At 41.5% G+C, this 19391-nt stretch overlaps 2 protein-coding genes across 7 annotated transcripts in view; one reads left to right on the top strand and one right to left on the bottom strand.

Annotated features, from left to right (window-relative positions):
• Window positions 1-11360, bottom strand: part of LOC121284301 (dTDP-D-glucose 4,6-dehydratase-like) — an 89328-nt gene extending 77968 nt beyond the window's left edge. For 2 of the 4 annotated variants that reach the window (XM_041199675.1, XM_041199678.1), the window contains exon 1: window positions 11271-11356. In XM_041199675.1, coding sequence (XP_041055609.1) covers window positions 11271-11353 — 83 coding nt within the window. In that variant the 5' untranslated portion in view covers window positions 11354-11356. Of the gene's footprint in view, window positions 1-11270 lie in introns of all 4 variants that reach the window. The other 2 variants (XM_041199677.1, XM_041199676.1) reach the window with 2 other exon arrangements.
• A 234-nt stretch (window positions 11361-11594) lies between these two features.
• gpr180 (G protein-coupled receptor 180) overlaps window positions 11595-19391 on the top strand; it is a 150161-nt gene continuing 142364 nt past the window's right edge. The window contains exon 1 of one of the 3 annotated variants that reach the window (XM_041199386.1): window positions 11595-11982. In XM_041199386.1, the coding sequence (XP_041055320.1) occupies window positions 11844-11982 (139 nt within the window). In that variant the 5' untranslated portion in view covers window positions 11595-11843. The remainder of the gene's footprint in view (window positions 11983-19391) is intronic. The other 2 variants (XM_041199384.1, XM_041199385.1) reach the window with 2 other exon arrangements.

Genomic DNA, 19391 nt, shown 5'->3' with positions numbered 1-19391 from the left:
TAACCATCCCCTTGACATTCAATCACACTACCATCTCTGAACCTGCGCTATCAACATCCTAGATATTACCACTGGTCAGCAACTGAACTGGGCCAGCATATAAATACTATGGCTACAACAGCAGATCAGAGGCTGGGAATTCTGCGGAGAGTAACTCACCTCCTTACTCCCCAAAGCCTGTCCACCATCTACAAGGTACAAGTAGAAGTGTGATGGAATACTTTCCATTTGACCGGATGAATGCAACTCCAACAACACTCAAGAAGCTCAACACCATCCAGGACAAAGCAATCCACTTGACTGGCACCCCATCTACCATCAACATTCACTCCCTCCACCCTGATCCACAGTGGCAGCAGTGTGTACCATCTACAAGATACACGGCAGCAACTCATCAAGGTTCCTTTGACAGCACCTTCAAAACCGTGACCACCATCTAGAAGAAAAGGGAAGCAGGTGCATGTGAACACCATCACCTGCAAGTTCCCCTCCAGGTCACACACCATCCTGACTTGGGGCTATATTGCCATTCCTTCACTTTGTGTGGCCAAAATCCTGAAACTCCCTTCCTAACTGCACTGTGGGTGTTCCTACAACACATGGACTGCAGCAGCTCAAGAAGGCAGCTCACCAGCAGCTTCTCAAGGGAAATTAGGGATGTGCAATAAATGCTGGCCTAGCCAGCGATGCCCACATTCCATGAACAAATAAATAAAAAAGGAGTGCAGAAAAGATTGACGAGAAGGTTATCAGGTCTGTTACGTAGATTTACTGGAGAAGTTGGGACGGGTTTCCTTGGAGAAGCGAAGGCTGAGGGGAAGTTTGCTAGAGGTAATTTCATGGAGTGGGAGGTCTGGACAGAGTAGAAAGGGAGAAACTGTTCCCATTGGTGGGATTACTTCCCTTCGGGTGCAGAGAGAACAGGAACTGCAGGAGACGCCTCTACTTGGGAGCAGATAAAAGAGATGGCGAGGCTCAGGGCCTTCACTTATCTTCAAGGAACAGGGAGAACTGGATCTGACCTACTTGGGAGCTGGTTGAGTTTTGAAAAAAATCAGTGATACCACAGGAAAACCATTAAGTTCAACAACTGGTGAGAAACTGCTGTCAGGGAGTGTCTTTAAATAGCTGAAAATTAGAAAAATGTATCAGTTTTAAAGTAACTGCTTAGATTTAAGTAAGAAACACAAGTAAGAGGAAATTAAAGTTAAGTCAAAGCCAAGTGAAATAGTGATATAAGTAAACCAAAGTAAAATAAAGTTAATGTAAGCAGGGCAGCTTGGTCGTGTTGAATGCACGTCCTGTAGTATGTGGGAGGTCATGCATGCTACCGGTGACCTAGACGACCACATGTGCAGGAAGTGTCACCACTGCAGAAACTTGTGCTCCGGGTTTCAGAGCTCAAGCGGCGGCTGGGGTCACTGTGGTGCATCCGCAAGGCTGAGAACTATGTGGAGAGCACGTTCAGAGAGCTAATCGGTTTTCCATTTTGGATACTGGTGAGGGTGTTGGTTCCTCAGAGGAGTACAGTCAGAGTCAAGTTCAAGGCACTGTGGGCAGCTCAACTGTACAGGAGGGGAGGAAGAAGTAAGGAGGATTGTTGTTTGGTAGTATAGAACTGGAGTATTGCTGAAAAAAGAGACATGTTGAAGCATTTCATCTTGCAATTATCAGGGCACTTCACAAGATAACCAACATAAGGAAAAAACAACACTTTATACGAGAAGAGAGTGCTGATTGGCTGCCAGGTGGTCTCTGATTGGTAGAGGCATTACCATGGAGAATACACCAGTGTTGGTGACTGACAGTTAACTGTCAAGCATTGCTTGAAATTTAAACCAGGCAGCTTAATGCTGATTGGTCAAGGTATTACCCTGAGGAATGAGTCAGCGAGTGGCTGTCACTTATTTTGTTTAGCTGAAACAGGCACAATGTGTGTACATGGTCTTTCTGTCTGCAAAGAACAGGACCCTGTGTATTAATATATGTAGCTTCCAGTACACTCAAATGTGCCACACCTCGAGCCTGACTGACAATCTTAAATTGGCTGTCAATGTAATTCTTAGCAGACTGAGGATTATTTAGCAGATGTTGTCCAATTGTGGAATCACATCCAATGTTGGACACTGTGTTTAGAGTTTTGTAAGCATGAGCTGTTTGGGTAGGGTCTGTACCCTGCCCATTGTGAACAGCAGCTGAGACATGCTGTTTGATATGATCTGCCAGTCTTTGGGATGTATGACTTACATACCTAGCATCACACTGGCATTGAAATACATATACCACATTACTCATTTGTGTAACAGATACATCGTCTTTTTGGCTTGACTGCAACATCCTGTTAGTGGTGAATACCACTCTTGTTGCTACCACATAGTAGCAGCATGAAACAGTTAGCTTCACCTGTTGCTCAATTTTTTGAGGTACCTTGCCCTTCCAGAGTAATCTGTGGTAGGCGGGCACTTTTCAGGGTTGAAAATGTCAGCCTTAGGCTCGTTCATGAGTTTGTGCTAATATACAGAACAAAATGATCTGATCAGGGTAGCCATTGTCCCTCAGGATGCCTTTGATGTGCCCTATTTCAGAATCAAGCTTGCATGGTAAGCAAGTAGCTTGGGCCCGATTCACAAGGTTGCCGATAATAGCGTGCAGAACTCTAAGAATCCCAATGCCAGTAAAGATAGGTTTGTGGTAGACCATGGCAGAAAACCTTTGGTAGATTTCCCAACTAGTACATAAAGCAAAAGGAGTTCATTTGACTGCTCCATTTTAAATGTGAAATTGAGCGTAGAATGGAGCCCATTAAGACATGTAAGGAAATTATTACATGCAGCTGCGGATTTAAATATAGCGAACATATCATCCACATATCAGAAATATATGAGGAGTAGGAGGTTAGGTATCATTTCATTGAAATCATGGAACCTAACTGTCATGAAGCTAATAATGTATATAAGGTTATTGGATTTTTTTTAAATAAGATTCATCATCAAAAGTTGAAGCTTAAAGGAAAATTGGGCATTTTTAGAAACATGGACACTGAACTGGAGTGATTTCTGTTTATATCAAGGACTTGAGTTATATATATATATATAATGTTAATGCATGCATCAGGTAGTGTAATAAGTATAGGAGATAGTGTGAGATTGGTTATTAAAATTGTCTTTTAGAATTATGACAATTCATTTTTTGGTAGGAAGGGGGATGTCATGAAGCTATGAATGTATATAATGTTATTAGAAATTAATTTTGTGTGCTTTTTAATTGGATTAAATCCAGCTAGTCTGGGTGCTTTGATATATAGTAATTTTGAGATGTAAACACAGAGATAGAGGACATTTGTATTTTGTTGAATAGAGCATTCAAAAACTGGGGGTGAAATCTTGCACCTAGCTAGGAGACACCAATTAATGTTTATATCACTAATAAAATTGGTACTATTAAAGGGGTTTTATTGTTAGAAGAGGTGGAGTTCCAAGGGCCTGATGATGCAATGAGAATTTGCATTCAAAGGGAACAAGTGCTGATAATAACAGAAAGCAGTTTTGTATGTGCAGGGTAGAGGCATGTAACATCAAAGCAGTTGTACGCCTACAATTGTCTGTAAAGGAACCAAAGTGAAAGGAACCGCATCTTGAATTTGTAAGGTGAAAATGCTTTGCCTGGTGTCTGCTTAAAGTCTTTGGGTTGTTGTTGCTTTAGTGGAGTTTATTTTGGGAATTTGTTAAAAAGCTATGATAGTAGTAAGCTGTAGCCATTTGTATATGTTTAACTTGTGCAAATTAATAAATGTCTCATGTAGTTTGATATAGAAACGTCTTGAGAACTGGCAGTCTTATTCCTGAATTTATAGCTGCAACTCAAAACATTTGAAAATATAGTTTCCCTCTGGGATTTTAAATAACAACCTGACCAACTGCTGTGTCATAACACCAATAAATACGTTTGCAAGAGTTGGGCTTACAGGGGATCCCGTGGCAACACCATCTATTTGGGAATAGGTGGACTTCATTAAAACTGAGCTCAATTGCTCAAGTCACTGAGTTCATAAGTTCATACTTGTTGTTTTCCCCTTATATTGGTATTCTTGCAAAGTGTCCTGGTGAATGCTTTGCCATTTCTTTTTTCAGCAATATTCACGAAAGTAAAAGCAGTAGTGATAGGGAATTTATTAGTTCGACAGGCATTTCTGTGGCCATAGATGTGACTCCAGGATGGTACACTGCCTCCCTGGTGCCAGGGTCAAGGATGTCATGGAGCGGCTGCAGGACATTCTTCAGGTGGAGGGTGATCAGCCAGAGGTCATGGTCCACATGGTACCAATGACATAGGTAGGAAAGGGGGTGAGGTCCTGAAAGCAGATTTTAGGGATAAGGGAAAAGATTGAAAAGCAGGACTTCGAAAGCAGTAATGTCAGGATTACTCCCAGTCCCACATGCTAGTGAGATACGAGAATTGAACGATTGAACATGTAGCTGGGAAGCTGGTGTAGGAGGGAGGGCATCAGGTTTCTGAGGCACTTGGACTGGTTCTGCGGAAGGTGAAACCTGTACAAGCTGGACAGTCTACACCTGAACAGGACTGGGATGAATATCTTCATGGGAAGTTTGCTAGTGTTGTTGGGGAAGGTTTAAACTAGATTGACAGGGAGATAGGAGCCTGAGGATAGATTCAGGTAGGACAAGTTCAGGGCAGGGAACAGAAGGCAGAAAGTTAATGAGTGACTCTGAAAGACAGAAGAAGCAAAGATTAAAACATAGGATTTTGGCAGTGTTCAAAGGTATATAAATACAAGGAGTATAGTAAATAAAGCTGATGAGCTAGGGACACAGAGATACATGGCAACATGATGTCACTGCTATGATTGAAACTTGGTTTAAAGAGGGGCAAAAATGGCAGCTCAACATCCCTGGATATAGAATTTTCAGGCAAGAAAGAGAGGGGGATAAAAAGGGTTGGGGTGTAGCATTATTAGCTAAGGAATCAATTACAGCTGTGAGGTGGAATGATATACTAAATGAAGCATCAAATGAGGCCTTATGGGTTGACCTCAGAAATAAAAAAGGGACAGCCACACTGCTAAGACCCCCAAATTGTGAGTGGGCAATAGAGGTGGGAAGGCAGTGGTATAGTGGTATTGTCACTAGATTACTATTCCAAAGATACAGGGTAATGCTCTGGGGACCCAGGTTCAAATCCCACCATAACAGATGGTGAAAACTGAATAAAAAAAATTCTAGAATTAAAAGTCTGATGATGACCACAAAACCATTGCTGATTGTTGTAAAAATCCATCTGGTTCACTGATGCCCTTTAGAGAATAAAATCTGGCCTACATGTGACTCCAGACCCACCAGCAACGTGGTTGACTCTTAAATGCCCTCTGATGGGCACAAAATTCTTGAACTGCATTCAAGAGAACTAGTGCAATCCTAGTCTTAGGAAATGAAGTAGCAATGGGTGACCATTTTGGAGATAATACAGTTAGATTTAGCATCATAATGGAAAAGGACAAAGATAGAACAGGAGTTAGAATTCTAAATTAGGGGAACACAAATTTTACAAAGCTGAGAAGTGATCTGGTGAAAGTGGACTGGATACAGCTACTTGAAGGAAAATCAGTGACACATCAGTGGGAAGCATTCAAAATCGAGGTTCTACTGGAACAGTGTAGACATGTCCCCAAAAGGAAAAAGGGCGGTACTGCTAGATCTAGAGTCCCCTGGTTATCCAGAAGCATACAGGGTAAAATAAAGCAGAAAAAGAAAGCTTATGACCATCACAAAAAACTTAATACTGTGGAAAGCTTAGAGGAGTATAGAAAGTGGAGGGGTGAAATAAAAAAGGAAATTAGGAAAGCAAAGAGAGGATATGAAAAAATATTGGCAAGAAAAATCCAAAGATAGTTTATCAGTACGTTATGAGGAAGAGGATAACTAAGGAAGGGGTAGGGCCTATCAAAAATGTACAAGGTAACTTATGCGTGGATGCAGAAGATGTGGGCAGGGTTTTTACTGAGTACTTTGTCTCTGTCTTCACAAAGGAGAGGGATGAATCTGACATTCTAGTCAAAAAGAATTTTGGAGACGGTGGCATAGTGGTATTGTCACTGGGCTGGTATTGCAGAGACCCAGGGTAATGCTCTGGGGACCGCAGTTCGAATCCCACTGTGGCAGATGATGAAATTTGAATTCAATGAAAATCTGTAATTAAATCTGGATGACCATGAAACCATTGTTGATTGTTGTAAAAACCCATCTGGTTCACTAATGCCCCTTTAGGGAAGGAAATCTGCTGTCCTTACCTGATCTGGCCTACGTGTGATTCCAGACCCACAGCAATGTGGTTGACTCTTAACTGCCCTCTGAACAAGGGCAATTATGGACAGGCAATAGGGATGAGTGATGCCCACATCCCATGAACGAATAAAAGGAAACAATCTGTGATTGGAGGAGCAGCGAACAGTATGAAAGTGAGGGGCCTCATTCAGCCTGAGGCTTGAACACCGGTGGAGCGGTGAATCTGCTGGGGAAGAAAAGAGGCTTTCGGTGGGGGAGAGAGAGATTGCCTGGCTGAGATGGGGGGGTGGCTGCAGTCTTCAGAGGCAATTATGCTGCAGTCCAGCTTTGAAAGACAATCCCACATGTTGCCAGGACACGCAAACCAAATTTATGAGAAGTTGAATGTCGTTGTGTTGTTCACCACACCAGGGGCCGTCATAAAGCCCACACCACAGAACTACGATTTGCACTGTGTTGCAGCTATAGCAACTCTTGCAAATTGATTGTGGTAGACAGACATGATTCCAGTAAAATTAAGCCTTGCTCATGACCTTTTTCTACTGGCCTACAATAAACTGAAACCTTTGCAACAGCTACAGAAAATTGCTAAATGCACAACAATCCAGCAGTTTATATTCCAATCACTGCAATTGTAACCTGACAGAAAGTAGAAATTTTTAAATGTTTTTTTATACAGCGTTTTCAAATGTAACATTCTACGAAGATCTGTTCGAAATAAATAAGGCACAAATGATTTTTATAAATAACTCTCAATCTACAAAAGCAAAGGACTACAGACGCTTGGAATCTGAAATAAAAGCAGAAAATGCTGGAAATCCTCAGCACATCAGGCAGAATTTGTGGACAGAAAAACAGTTAACATTTCAGGTTAATGACCTTCTGTTAGAATTGAAAAAAGTTAAGAGATGTAACAGATTTTAAGCAGGTTCAGATGCAGGGAGAGGGAAAGAACAAAAGGGAAGGTCTGTGACTGGATGGAAGGCAGGATAGATTAAATGAAAAAAGCATGATGGCACAGGGCAAAAGGAGATGGCAATGGGACAAGAAACAGAAGATGGGTCCAGAGGTGTATATGGGAAATGGCAGAATTAATGCCATGAGCTGTCTTCTGAAAAAATGGAGGTAAAGGTTATGATCTGAAATTGCTGGACTTAATGTTGAGTTTGAAATTCTGTAAAGTGCCTAATTGAAAGATGAAGGCCTTCCTTGAGCTTACATTGAACTTCATTGCAACAACCAAGGAAACTGAGGATAGAGAAGTCAGAGTGAAACTGGGGCAAAGAATTAAAGTGAGAGGTGACCGGAAATTCAGAATCACTCTTGCGGACTGAGAATGATGTTATCTACAAAGCAGTCACCCTGTCTGCATTTGATCCCCCCAATGAGACTGTGTTGTGAGCAATGAATACAGCATAATAAATTGAAAGGGGTACAAGTAAATCACTGCTTCACCTGAAAGGAGTGAATAGGACCCTGGACAGCATGAGGAGGAGGTACAAGGGCAGGTGTTACATCTCCTGTGCTTGCCTGGGAAGGTCCTGTTGGAAGGCTAGGGGCTGTTGAAGGTGATAAAGGACCAGGGTCTTGCAGAGGGACCAGACCCTTTGGAACGCTGAAAGCGGAGGGGAAGTTGCATTTGGTGGTGATGTCACACTGGAGGTGGTGGAAATTATGGAGGGTGATCTGTTGAATGTGGAGGAGGTGGGGTAATATATAAGGACAAGGGGAAACTCTATGATGGTTCTGGGAGGGAGAGGAAGAGGAAAGAGCTGAAGTATGGGAAATGGAGTAGACATGGTCAAGTGACCTGTCAACCATGGGGTCACTGTCAAAATGTCAAACTATATTTGCTCATGTTTGAAAAAACAGCATTAATCATTAATATGTCAAATCTCTTGGCTTTTAACAATTTGTCCTTTAATTTGTAATGGTGGGATTGGCATTAAAGGCATTGCTGGACCTGATTTAAGGGAATGAGGTGGATCAAGTATCAGTAGGAGAACAGTAATGGGACAGTGACCATTGTTCCATAAGTTTTAGGTTGGCTATGGAAAAGGACAATAAGCAATCCAGAATAAGAATAATTAATTGGGTGAGGGAAAACTTGGGGTGAGAATGGATCTGGCCCAGATAAGTTGGGATCAAAGAGTCAGGCCAAACCGTAACTGAACAATGGGCTGCCTTTAAAGAGGAGATGGTTTGAGTTTAGTTAAGGTACATTCCATGAGATGGAAAAGTAAGGCAACCAAATCCAGAGCTCCCTGGATGATGAAAGAGATAGAGAGTAAAATGAAGCAGAAATGGGTGCTTATGATGATGTCAGATTGATAACACAAATGAAAGGTAGGCTCAACAGAGAAGGTTCAGAGGGGAATTGTAAAAAAATCAGAGAAGGGGAGAGCATGAGAAGAGACTGGCAGCTAACATAAAAGAGAATCCATGATTCTTCTAAGGCATATAAATAGTGGATGGTAAAAGAAAGATTGTGGCTGATAATGGACCTATAAGGAATTTAAGCATGGAGGCAAGGGGCATGGGTGAAGTACTAAATATTTTGCATGTTTACTAAGGAAGAAGATGCTGCCCAAGTCATGGTGAAAGAGGAAGTAGTTGAGACACTTGATGAGTTTCAATTTGATAAGGAAGAGGTATTAGATAGGCCGTCTGTACTTACAATTGAGAAGTCACCAAGACCAGATGAGATGCATCCAATGATAGCAAGGGAAGTGAGAGTGGAAATTGCGGAGTCACTGGCCATAATTTTTCAATCCTCCTTGGATACCAGAGGCCTGGAGAATTGCAAATGTTATAGCCTTGTACTAAAAAGGATAAGCCCAGCAACTACTGCCAGCCAATTTAACCTCGGTGGTGGCCAAAAGAAATAATAGCAACATGAGGAAATGCCTTTTTCTGCAGTAAGTGGTTAAGATCTGGAATGCAGTGCTTGAGAGGGTGGTAGAGAGATTCAATCATGGCTTTCAAAAGAAAATTGGATCATTACCTGAAGAGGAATATTTTGCAGGGCTGCAGGGAAAAGGAGGGAGAATGGCACCAGGTGAATTGCTCTTGCAGAGACCCGGCACATACACGATTGGCTGAAGGGATAGCATACAAGTTCAGCAGGTAAGAGGGAAGGCAAATGGAATGTTGGCCTTTATTTTAAAGGGAATGGAGTATAAAAATAAGAAAGTCTTGCTAAAACTATTCAAGGCACTAGTTAGACCCCAGCTAGAATACTTGAACAGTTTTGATCCCCTAATCTAAGGAAAGACATACTGGCATTGGAGGCAGTCCAGAAAAGGTTCACTTGGTTGATCCCAGGTATGAAGGGATTTTCTTATGCGAAGGGGTTGAGTTGGTTGGGCCTGTACTCACTGGAATTTAGAAGAATGAGTCTTATTGAAACATAAAAGACTCTTAGGGGGTTTGACTGGGTAGAGGCTGAGAGGTTGTTTCCGCTTGTAGGAGAGTCAAGGACCAGAGGGCATAATCTCAGGTTAAGAAGTCATCCATTTAAGACAGAGATGAGGAGGAATATCTTCTCTCAGAGGGTAGTGAATCTGTGGAATTCTTTACCACAGAACACTGTAGAGGCTTGGTTAAGTATATTCAAGGTTGAGATAGACAGATTTTTAATCAGTAAGGGAATCAAGGGTATAGGGAAAAGGCAGGAAAGTGGAACTGAGGATGATCAGGTCAGCAGTGATCTCATTGAATGGCAGAGCAGACACGATGGGCTGAGTGGCCTACTTCTGCTCCTACGTCTTGTGGTCTTAGGGCCTAACCATTGTAAGATTCTATAAAGCCCACATTACAGACCCATGACCAGCATTGTGTCGCTTACCACACCAGGTACACATGATTATCACAATGTCTCTTCCTACAGGAGGTACCCATGTTCACAATGATGTTTCTCAACACTCCAGATCTATGCTCAGCACTGTTACTCTGCACAACAGCTACCTATGATCTGCAGTATTTCTTCTCAACCTGGCATCTGTGATCAGCATCGTTTATATTTATAATGTACTCGGTGTCTCTATGGTGTACACAGTGTTTATATTTATAATCTACTCCATGTATCTATGATCTACAGTATTTATATTTAAAATCTGCTCCGTGTATCTATGATTTACACTGTGTTTATATCTATGACTGACACCACATATCGATGATTTACAGCTTGTTTGATTTATGGTCAGTTCCGTGTTTGATTTATGATCCGTACCGTATTTGTATCTATGGTCTACACCATGTATTCATAACCTACGGTGTTTATATATCTATGACCTACACCATGTTTATATATTTATGCTCTACACTACGCATTTGTAACCCACATCACGTTTATGATCTAAACCGTCTATCTGTAACCCAGTGTCTATGATATATATATATTTACATATCTATATACAATAAGTACCATGTATCTATAACCTACACCTTGTTTCTACCTAGAAGCACTGAGTATTTATAACCTACAAAATTTATATATCTATTATCTACACCGTGTTTATACATCTATAATTAGCTCCATGTATCTATTACTCACTCAGTGTCAATGATCTACACAGGATTTATATACCTGTAATAAGTTCCATGTATCTATCACCCACACAGTGTCAATGATCTACATAGTGTTGATCTAATCATAATCAGCTCCATGTATCTATACCCCCAGAGTGTCAATGATCTACATGGTGTTGATCTATCTATAATCAGCCCCGTGTATCTATAACCCACAGTGTCTATGATATACACGGTGTTGATCTATCTATAATCAGCCCCACGTATCCATAACCCACACAGTGTCTATGATCTACACAGTGTTGATCTATCTATAATCAACCCTGTGTATCGGTAACTCACAGTGTCTATGATCTACACCGTGCTGACCTATGTATGATCAGCCCCGTGCATCTGTAACTCACACTGTCTATGATCTACACGGGGTTCTCTGGTACCTACATGAAGCCCGCTCCCCCAGTCACGAGCAGCCGCTTTTTGAATTCTCCTCGCTCCCTCACATTCCAACCGCCATTCTTCAACATCGTCACCCGCCGCTTTACGGCTGTCGTAAAGTACACACGTTTACAATTTTATAAAATGTTATACCTCGGGCTAACTCAATGAACTAATAAAAAGTCATTTTTACTGTCAAGAATGACAGATCCAAAAATTAAAACAATTATTGGCTATGGAATTTATTTAAGTCCTTCCTCTTTTGGATGCATTTAGTTGTCTTTACGATAGTTGTTTTGCAACCAATTTATGACTCCTTTTGACACGTAGAAAAACACCGGCAAAGCTGCTCACAAAAAGATGATCAAACTCGTAGCGTCCCGGCCATATTTGATGCCGATTGGTTATTATTTCAACGCGGGGCTCATCCACGTTTTTTCTGGAGTTAGGAATGGTTATCTTGGGTGTCAATTATCCGCAGTATCAGGTTGAAGTGGGATGCAGGGCTTCAGCTGCCGAACCGACAATAGATGAGCCGCAAGAGGTGGAGAGTTTGGGTTTTTAACAACAACTCAAACAATGGCGCTTTTATTCCTTCTGACCACCTTTGCAGAAGTGATGATGCTGATGTGCGAGGGGAAAACAGTGAATGGATTTTTCAGTAGTGATCTCGCGAGACAGCGTGGAGGGCAGCAAGTTGCTAAATTTCTGTTTCATGGTAGGTGCTGGTCAATGATCTGTATATCCAGTACCTTCAGATACGTTTTTTTATTTTGCAACGACTACGTTTTGAAGCAGCCACAATAATCCAATTTTTGTAGTGTTCACGTTTTAAGGAGTTTCATGTTACCTGTGTACAAGGTGCACGTCCGGAAATAGCTCGGCGGCAGCGTAAATTAAAGCAAAATGTTAAGATGTGAAAAATGAGTTGGCATATATGGCTAAAGGTTAGCGGCAGGTTGCCTTTAACGATATTATGACTGAATGTGAATGCATTTATTACTAATTTTTACCCTGAATAATCCAATGAAAATATAATTTTATCATGCATGGACAAGTAGTAAAATATTTTAACACTTAAAATTTTAAAAATATTTTTCAACTAGAAGGATGCAGGGTCATTCGGACTCGAAATGTTAACTGTGATCCTCTCCGCGGATGCTGCCAGACCTGCTGAGTTTTTCCAGGTATTTTTGTTTTTGTTGTGAAGGTTGCAACACAGGAGGCAATTCAGCCCATTGTGCCAGTTCTTTGGCAAAGTCATTCAATAAATCCCATTCTCCTGCGCTACTTGTTTTCCCTTCAAGTATTTATCCAATTGAGTGTTACCATTGAATCTGCTTCCTCCGCCCCTATTGCATTCCAGATCATGAATTAATAAAAAAAAGTATCCTGATATCATATTTAAATTAGTGTTTGCTGGTTACAGTACTCCAGCTTTTGTACTGTATTCCTCTATTAATAAAGCCAAGGATACAATATGTACTTTAACAGCCTTCTCAACTTGTCCTGACAGCTTCAAAGGTTTGTGCACAAACGACCCCAGGTCTGTTACTGTACCTCTTTTAAAATTGTACTTTATATTGCCTCCTCATTCTTCCTACCAAAATGAATCATTTCATATCTCTATGTATTACATTTCATCTGCCATGCGTATTCCTATTTTATCAGTCTGCCTATATCATCCTGAAATTAGTACTGTTCTCTTCAATGATACAAAACATGAAAATGTAGTGAACAAACTACAAAATTATTCCCTATACCCAATTCTTGGTCAATAAAATACAACAAATAGAGCAGTGGTCTTAAGACCAACCTCCCTCTATACCTGTATACCTCCTTCTAGTCTGGAAAAACTTTTTTTGCTTTATGTCCCTTGTTTAATTTTGTATCCAGGCTGCCACTGATCCTTTAATCTCAGGTTTAATTTTGCTAACATGTCTGTCATGTGGTACTTTGTCAAACATCTTTTGAAAGTCCACATAAATCACAATGCCCTCATTGTCCCTCTTGGTTACTTTATCAAATAACAAAATCAGGTTAATCAAATATTAACAAATCTATATTGAATTTCATTTATTATTTTCTACTTTTCTAAATGCAAATTTAATTTTGACCCATGCTATTGTCTCTAAAAGTTTCTCATCGCTGATTGCCTGGCCAGTAGTTGCCAGTTTTATCCCGTTTCCCTTTCTTAAACAGGGACGTAACGTTTGCAATCCTCCAGTAATCTTGCCTCATCCCTCCCCATAGGCTTGGTAAATTGTGGGCAAAGTCTCTGCAATTTCCACCCTTGCTTCCATAGAATTGCCAGTAAATGCAGCAAGCCTGAGGATTGGGAGCAGTTTAGAATTCAGCAAAAGTGGACAAAAAGATTGATCAAGAAGAGGAAAATGGAGTATGAGAGTAAACTTGCAAGGAACATAAAAACTGATTTTAAAAGCTTCTATAAATATGCGAAAAGAAAAAGCTTAGCAAAGACGAACGTAGGTCACTTACAGTCAGAAAGGAGGGAAATTATAATGGGGAACAAAGAAATGGCAGAAGAATTGAACATATTTTTGTTCCCTCTTCACAAAAGAGGATACAAATAATTTCTGAGAAATGTTAGGGAGAGGGAGGAATTGAAGAAAATCAGTGATAGTAAAAAAAATGGTGCTAGAGAAATTAATGGAGTTAAAGGCTGAAAAATGCCCAGGGCATGATAATCTACATCCCAGATACTAAAGGAAGTGGCCCTGGAAATACTGGATGCATTGTTGGTCATCTTCCAAAATTCTATACACTCTGGAGCAGTTCCTACAGATTGGAAGGTGGCAAATGTAACCTCACTATTTAAAAATGAAGGAGAGAAAAAACAGAATTATAGACCACTTAACCTAACATCAGTAGTGGGGAAAATGGTAGAGCCTATTTTAAAAAAAAGACGTGGTAACAGAACACTTAGAAAGCATTAACAGGATTAGACAAAGTCAGCATGGGTTAATGTAAGGGAAATCATGCTTAACTAATCTACTGGAGTTTTTTGAGGATGTAACTAGTAGAATAGATAAGGGAGAACAAGTGGATGTGGTGTATTTGGATTTCAAGAAGGCTTTTGATAAAGTCCCACATAAGAGGCTAGTGGGCAAAATTAAAGCACATGGGATTGGGGGTAATATACAGGCATGGATTGAGAATTGGTTGACAGACCGGAAACAGTGAGTGGGAATAAATGGGTCTTTCTCCGGGTGGCAGGCGGTGACTAGTGGTGTACCTCAGGGATCAGTGCTTGGGCTCCAGCTTTTCACGATATATATATATAAATTACCTGGATGAGGGAGCCAAATGCAATATTTACAAGTTTACCGATGACACAAACAGGGCGGGGTTGTGAGGAGGATGCAAGGAGGCTTCAGGGCAATTTAGACAAATGTATGTGGGTAAACACATGCAGATGCAGTATAACGTGGATAAATGTGAAGTTATATGCTTCGGTGTGAAAAACAGAAAGGCAGAGTATTATTTTAGTGGTGACATATTGGGAAATATAGATGTACAAAGGGATCTGGGTGTCCTTGTCAATGAAAGTAAATAGGCAGGTGCAGCAAGCAATTAGGAAGGCAAATGGTATGTTGGCCTTCATTGCAAGAGGATTTGAGTTCAGAAGTAGGGATGTCTTACTGCAGTTATACAGAAAGAAATTGGTACATTTTTGGATATTAGGGGCATCAAAGGGTATGAGGTGAAAGTGGGTATATAGCGTTGAGCTAGAGGATCAGCCATCATCATATTGAATGCAGGCTCGAAGGGCTGAATGGCCTACTCCTCCGAGTTTCTATATATGTATCAGTATAGTAGGATGTATCTCTTCAGGACCAGGTGACTTTCAGACTTTTGAGGATAGCCAGCTTTTTAAAAAACTCATTCACAGGATTTGGGCTTCGCAGGCTGGGCCAGCATTTATTGCCCATCCCTATTTGCCCTTGAGAAGGTGGTGGTGTGCTGCCTTCTTGAACTGCTGCAGACCATGTGGTGTAGGTAGACCCACAGTGCTGGTAGGAAGGGAGTTCCAGGATTTTGACCCAGTGACAGTGAAGGAACGGCAATATATTTCCAAATCAGGGTGGTGAATGACTTGGAGGGGAATTTCCAGGTGGTGGTGTTCCCATCTATCTGCTGCCCTTGCCCTTCTGGATGGTAGTGGTCATGGGATTGGAAGGTGCTATCTAAGGAGCCTTAGTGAGTTCCTGCATTGCACCTTGTAGATGGTACACACTGTTGCCACTCTTCGTCGGTGGTGGAAAGAGTGAATGTTTGTGTATGGGTGCCAGTAAAACGGGCTGCTTTGTCCTAGAAGGTGTCCAGCTTCTTGAGTGTTGTTGGAGCTGCACTCATCCACGCAAGTGCAGAGTATTCCATCACACTCCTGACTTGTGCCTTGTAGGTGGTGGACATGCTTTGGGGAGTCAGGAGGTGAGTTACTTGTCACAGGATTCCTTGCTTCTGACCTGCTCTTGTAGCCACAGTATTTATATGGCTAGTCCAGTTCAGTTTCTAGTCAATGGTAACCCCCAGGATGTTGATAATGGAAGATTCAGTGATTGTAATGCTGTTGAGCGTTAGGTACATCCTGTTTAACTATTTTTATCCTATCATTATTGTTACTGCCTTCTCTTTTACTGGCATCTTTAGGGAAGATAGATACCACATACTTATTTAATTCCTCAACCAAGCCTCTGCAGAAATAGCTCCCTTTTTGTCCCAATGAATGGTCCCCCCCTTCTCTTCACTACCCTTTTACTATTTGTATGTTTAGAAAGATCTTTGGGTTCCCTGTTATGTTAGCTGCTAATCTATTCTCCTACTATTTTCCCCTCTACTTTTATTTTAGATTTCATCTATGCTTTCTTTGTTCAGCTTGATCCACCACTATTAATAACCTTGTGATTAATATAATCATTTTTCTGTCTCATTTTAACCCTCCATATCTTTAGTCATCCAGGGAGTTCCAGCTTTAGATGTCCATCCTTCCGCAACCCCCCGGCCCCACAACCTTGCCCCCCAACACCTCATTGGAATGCATCTACTCTATGCCCAAACCACCCTCTTTCATGCCCCCCCCCGCCTACTTTGATTGCTATTTTGTCATCAAATATTTGATTTTAATCCACCTGGGCAAGATTCCTTTTCAGTTCACTGAAGTTAGCCCTCCTACAATGAAGTGTTTATATACTTGATTGTACCTTGTCCTTTTCATGACTATTTTAAACTGGTTAATACTTTGGGCTGCTGCTGTCCAAATGCTTTCCCACTGAAGCATGATCCATTTGCCCCACTTTGTTCCCCAGAACTAGATCCAGCACTACTTTCTTCCTTGTTGAACTGGAAACGCAATGATCAAGAAAGTTCTATTGCACACATTTCAGGCATTTCTCCCCTCTTTCCCCTTTACATTGCTCTATCTCAGTCTATGTTAGGATAATTAAAGTCACCCATTATCTCTACTCTGTAGCTCTTATATCTTTTTGGAATTTCCCTCTTTTTCTTACACTATTCCTGTATGCCACCAAATAGTGGCAACAGTTCCTGGAATGCTCTTTAATTTTTTAAAAATTCATTTACAAGATGTGGGTGTTGCTGGTTAGGCCAGCATTTATTGCCCATCCCTAATTGCCCTTGAGAAGGCAGTGGTGAGCTGCCTTTTGAACTGTTGCAGTCCCTGTGGTGTAGGTACACTCTGTTGTTAGGCAAATAGACTCTGGGCCATATTTTCGCTACGATGAAGTGACTCAGAACACGGCACTTCCCATTTTCATGGGAATAGGAATAGGGGCATTTTGCACCTGTGCCTGAGGCAACTGGTCATATAAATCATCAGCTACCTCCACTGAAATGGCATTTCGGTAGGCCAGGCGCGTGAAACTGACTTGTACAGATTAGACCAGGTGAGCACAGGTCTGAACTTGGTGGATACGTTTGGATAGCCAGGGTACCCCTTTGTGGAGGTAAGGTTCCCCTTTGGATCTGGCTCCGGGACAACTTTGGCGGAGGTCAGGTGCCCTTTGGAAGTATTAAAATCAGGCATAAATGTGTGTAAAAAGTGCATATACTCATTACTGTCAAGCTCATTAGAATTGTCAACAGACTTGTCAAAATCAACTGTCAAAACTGACAGAAGCACCTGCCAAAGGGAGCTGCCAAGGCATTTAAAAGTCCAGCCCTTTAAAACTCTCCAGACCTTATTTTTAAAAAAATAATTGCTTACAATTTCACTGTTGACAAGCCTGGGGACTTCCATTACTGCTGCATGACTGACTTCACAACTATATTATCACAGTAGGATGCCTTCCATTTCACAGTTTGACAGCTACAAGACATTCTTGTGGGACTTTGAATTCTAATGCTTGTTGTTATAAGGAATCTGCACCTGAATAAAATGTTTGTTGTTATAAGGCTTTATTTAGTGGAAGGAATATAAATGTAGTAAATGTTTTATTTGAATGAGTTTTTTCAATATAGTCAAGTCTGTAATAAACAGTTGGGTTGACATGAGTTAGCACTAAGTTGGCATGGGGGCTATAAAAGGCCTTGGGGATGCATACATTAATGAAGTAGTATGGGTTGGCATGGATGGGTAATAGGGAATTTGTAGAGGAGTAAAGGTATGTGAAGGCTGGGGAGATGTTTTATGTTTTAATCTTTTAAAAACATTTTCAACACACAATGCAGGATACCCAAGGCAGGCCTTACACCCATCTCACCCAGTAGCTTCATCATTTCTTGCTGGGTCACCCACCCCAACTCCTATTCTAGCCCATACCCACCAGACTGAAAATATGACATCAGGGTAGCCATTTTTAAAGGTCAGATTCGTGGAACTGGAATTTTTCCCATCTCTGTGCACCATAGAACCATAGAAAAGTTACAGCCCAGAAGGAAGCCATTTGACCCATCTTGCACCAGACCTGGGTGCAAAAATCTGGGTCTCTGTCTTTGGATCCTCAACCACATCAACCTTCTCCATGCTATAATAGTTCATTGGATCAATACTGCCACCCAATTTTTTTCTCTGAAATATTTAGTTCCCGGTCCTCCCCTTCTTTAAGTCAGGTTTCTGCTCTTGTCGATATCGTATTCCCAGGAAAGAACAGCACCTCGCCTTTCAGTTTGGCACTTCACAGCATTCTGGACTCAACATTGAGTTCAACAATTTCAGATCGTGACCCCTGCCCCCAGTTTTTTGGGGCAGCGGCTGCTGGTAATAAGTGTGCTATTTCCCATTTACATTTGCTTTAGACACATTTTTATTTCCTTACTTTTCTCATTACCATCAAGTCAGCATTTAACTGAGTGTGGTGGCATCAAGGAGACCTAGCAAAACTGGAGTCAGTGGGAATCAGGGGGAAGACTCTCCACCTAGCACAAAGGAAGATGGTTGATATTGTTGGAGGTCAATCATCTCAGTTCCAGGACATTACAGGAGGAGTTCCTCAAGATAGTATCCTAGGCCCAACCGTCTTCAGCTGCTTCTTCTTTCCATCATAAGGTCAGAAGTGGGGATGTTCTCTGCTGATTGGTGCTGAACATTGCATATTCGCGACTCCTCAAAAACTGAAGCAGACTATGTCCAAATGCAGCAAGACTTGGACAATATCCAGGCTTTAGCTGACAAGTGGCAAGTAACATTTGCAACATACAAATGCCAGGCAATGACCATCTCCAATAAGAGAGAATCTAACCATCGCCCCTTGACATTCGATGGCATTACCATCACCCCCACTACCAGTGTCCTGGGGTTACAATTGACCAGAACTGAACTGGACTAGCCATATAAACACTATGGCTACAAGAGCAAGTCAGAGGCTAGAAATCCTGCAACGAGTAACTCACCTCCTGCCTGTTTGCCATCTACAAGGCACAAGTCAGGAGTGTGATAGAATACTCTCCACTTGCCTGGATGAGTGCAACTCCAACAAGCTTGACACCATTTAGGACAAAGCAGCTTGCTTGATTGGCACCCCTTTCACAAACATTCACTTCCTCTGCCACAGACGAAGAGTGGCAGCAGTATGTACCATATACAAGGTGCACTACAGAAACTCACCAAGGCTCCTTAGGCAGCATCTTCCAAACCTATGACCACTA

The sequence above is a fragment of the Carcharodon carcharias genome, chromosome 11 (assembly GCF_017639515.1).
Source record: "Carcharodon carcharias isolate sCarCar2 chromosome 11, sCarCar2.pri, whole genome shotgun sequence".
Taxonomy (NCBI): Eukaryota; Metazoa; Chordata; class Chondrichthyes; order Lamniformes; family Lamnidae; genus Carcharodon; species Carcharodon carcharias.
The sequence above is the reverse complement of the archived record's forward strand: the minus strand, read 5'-3'. Positions and strand labels throughout refer to the sequence as shown.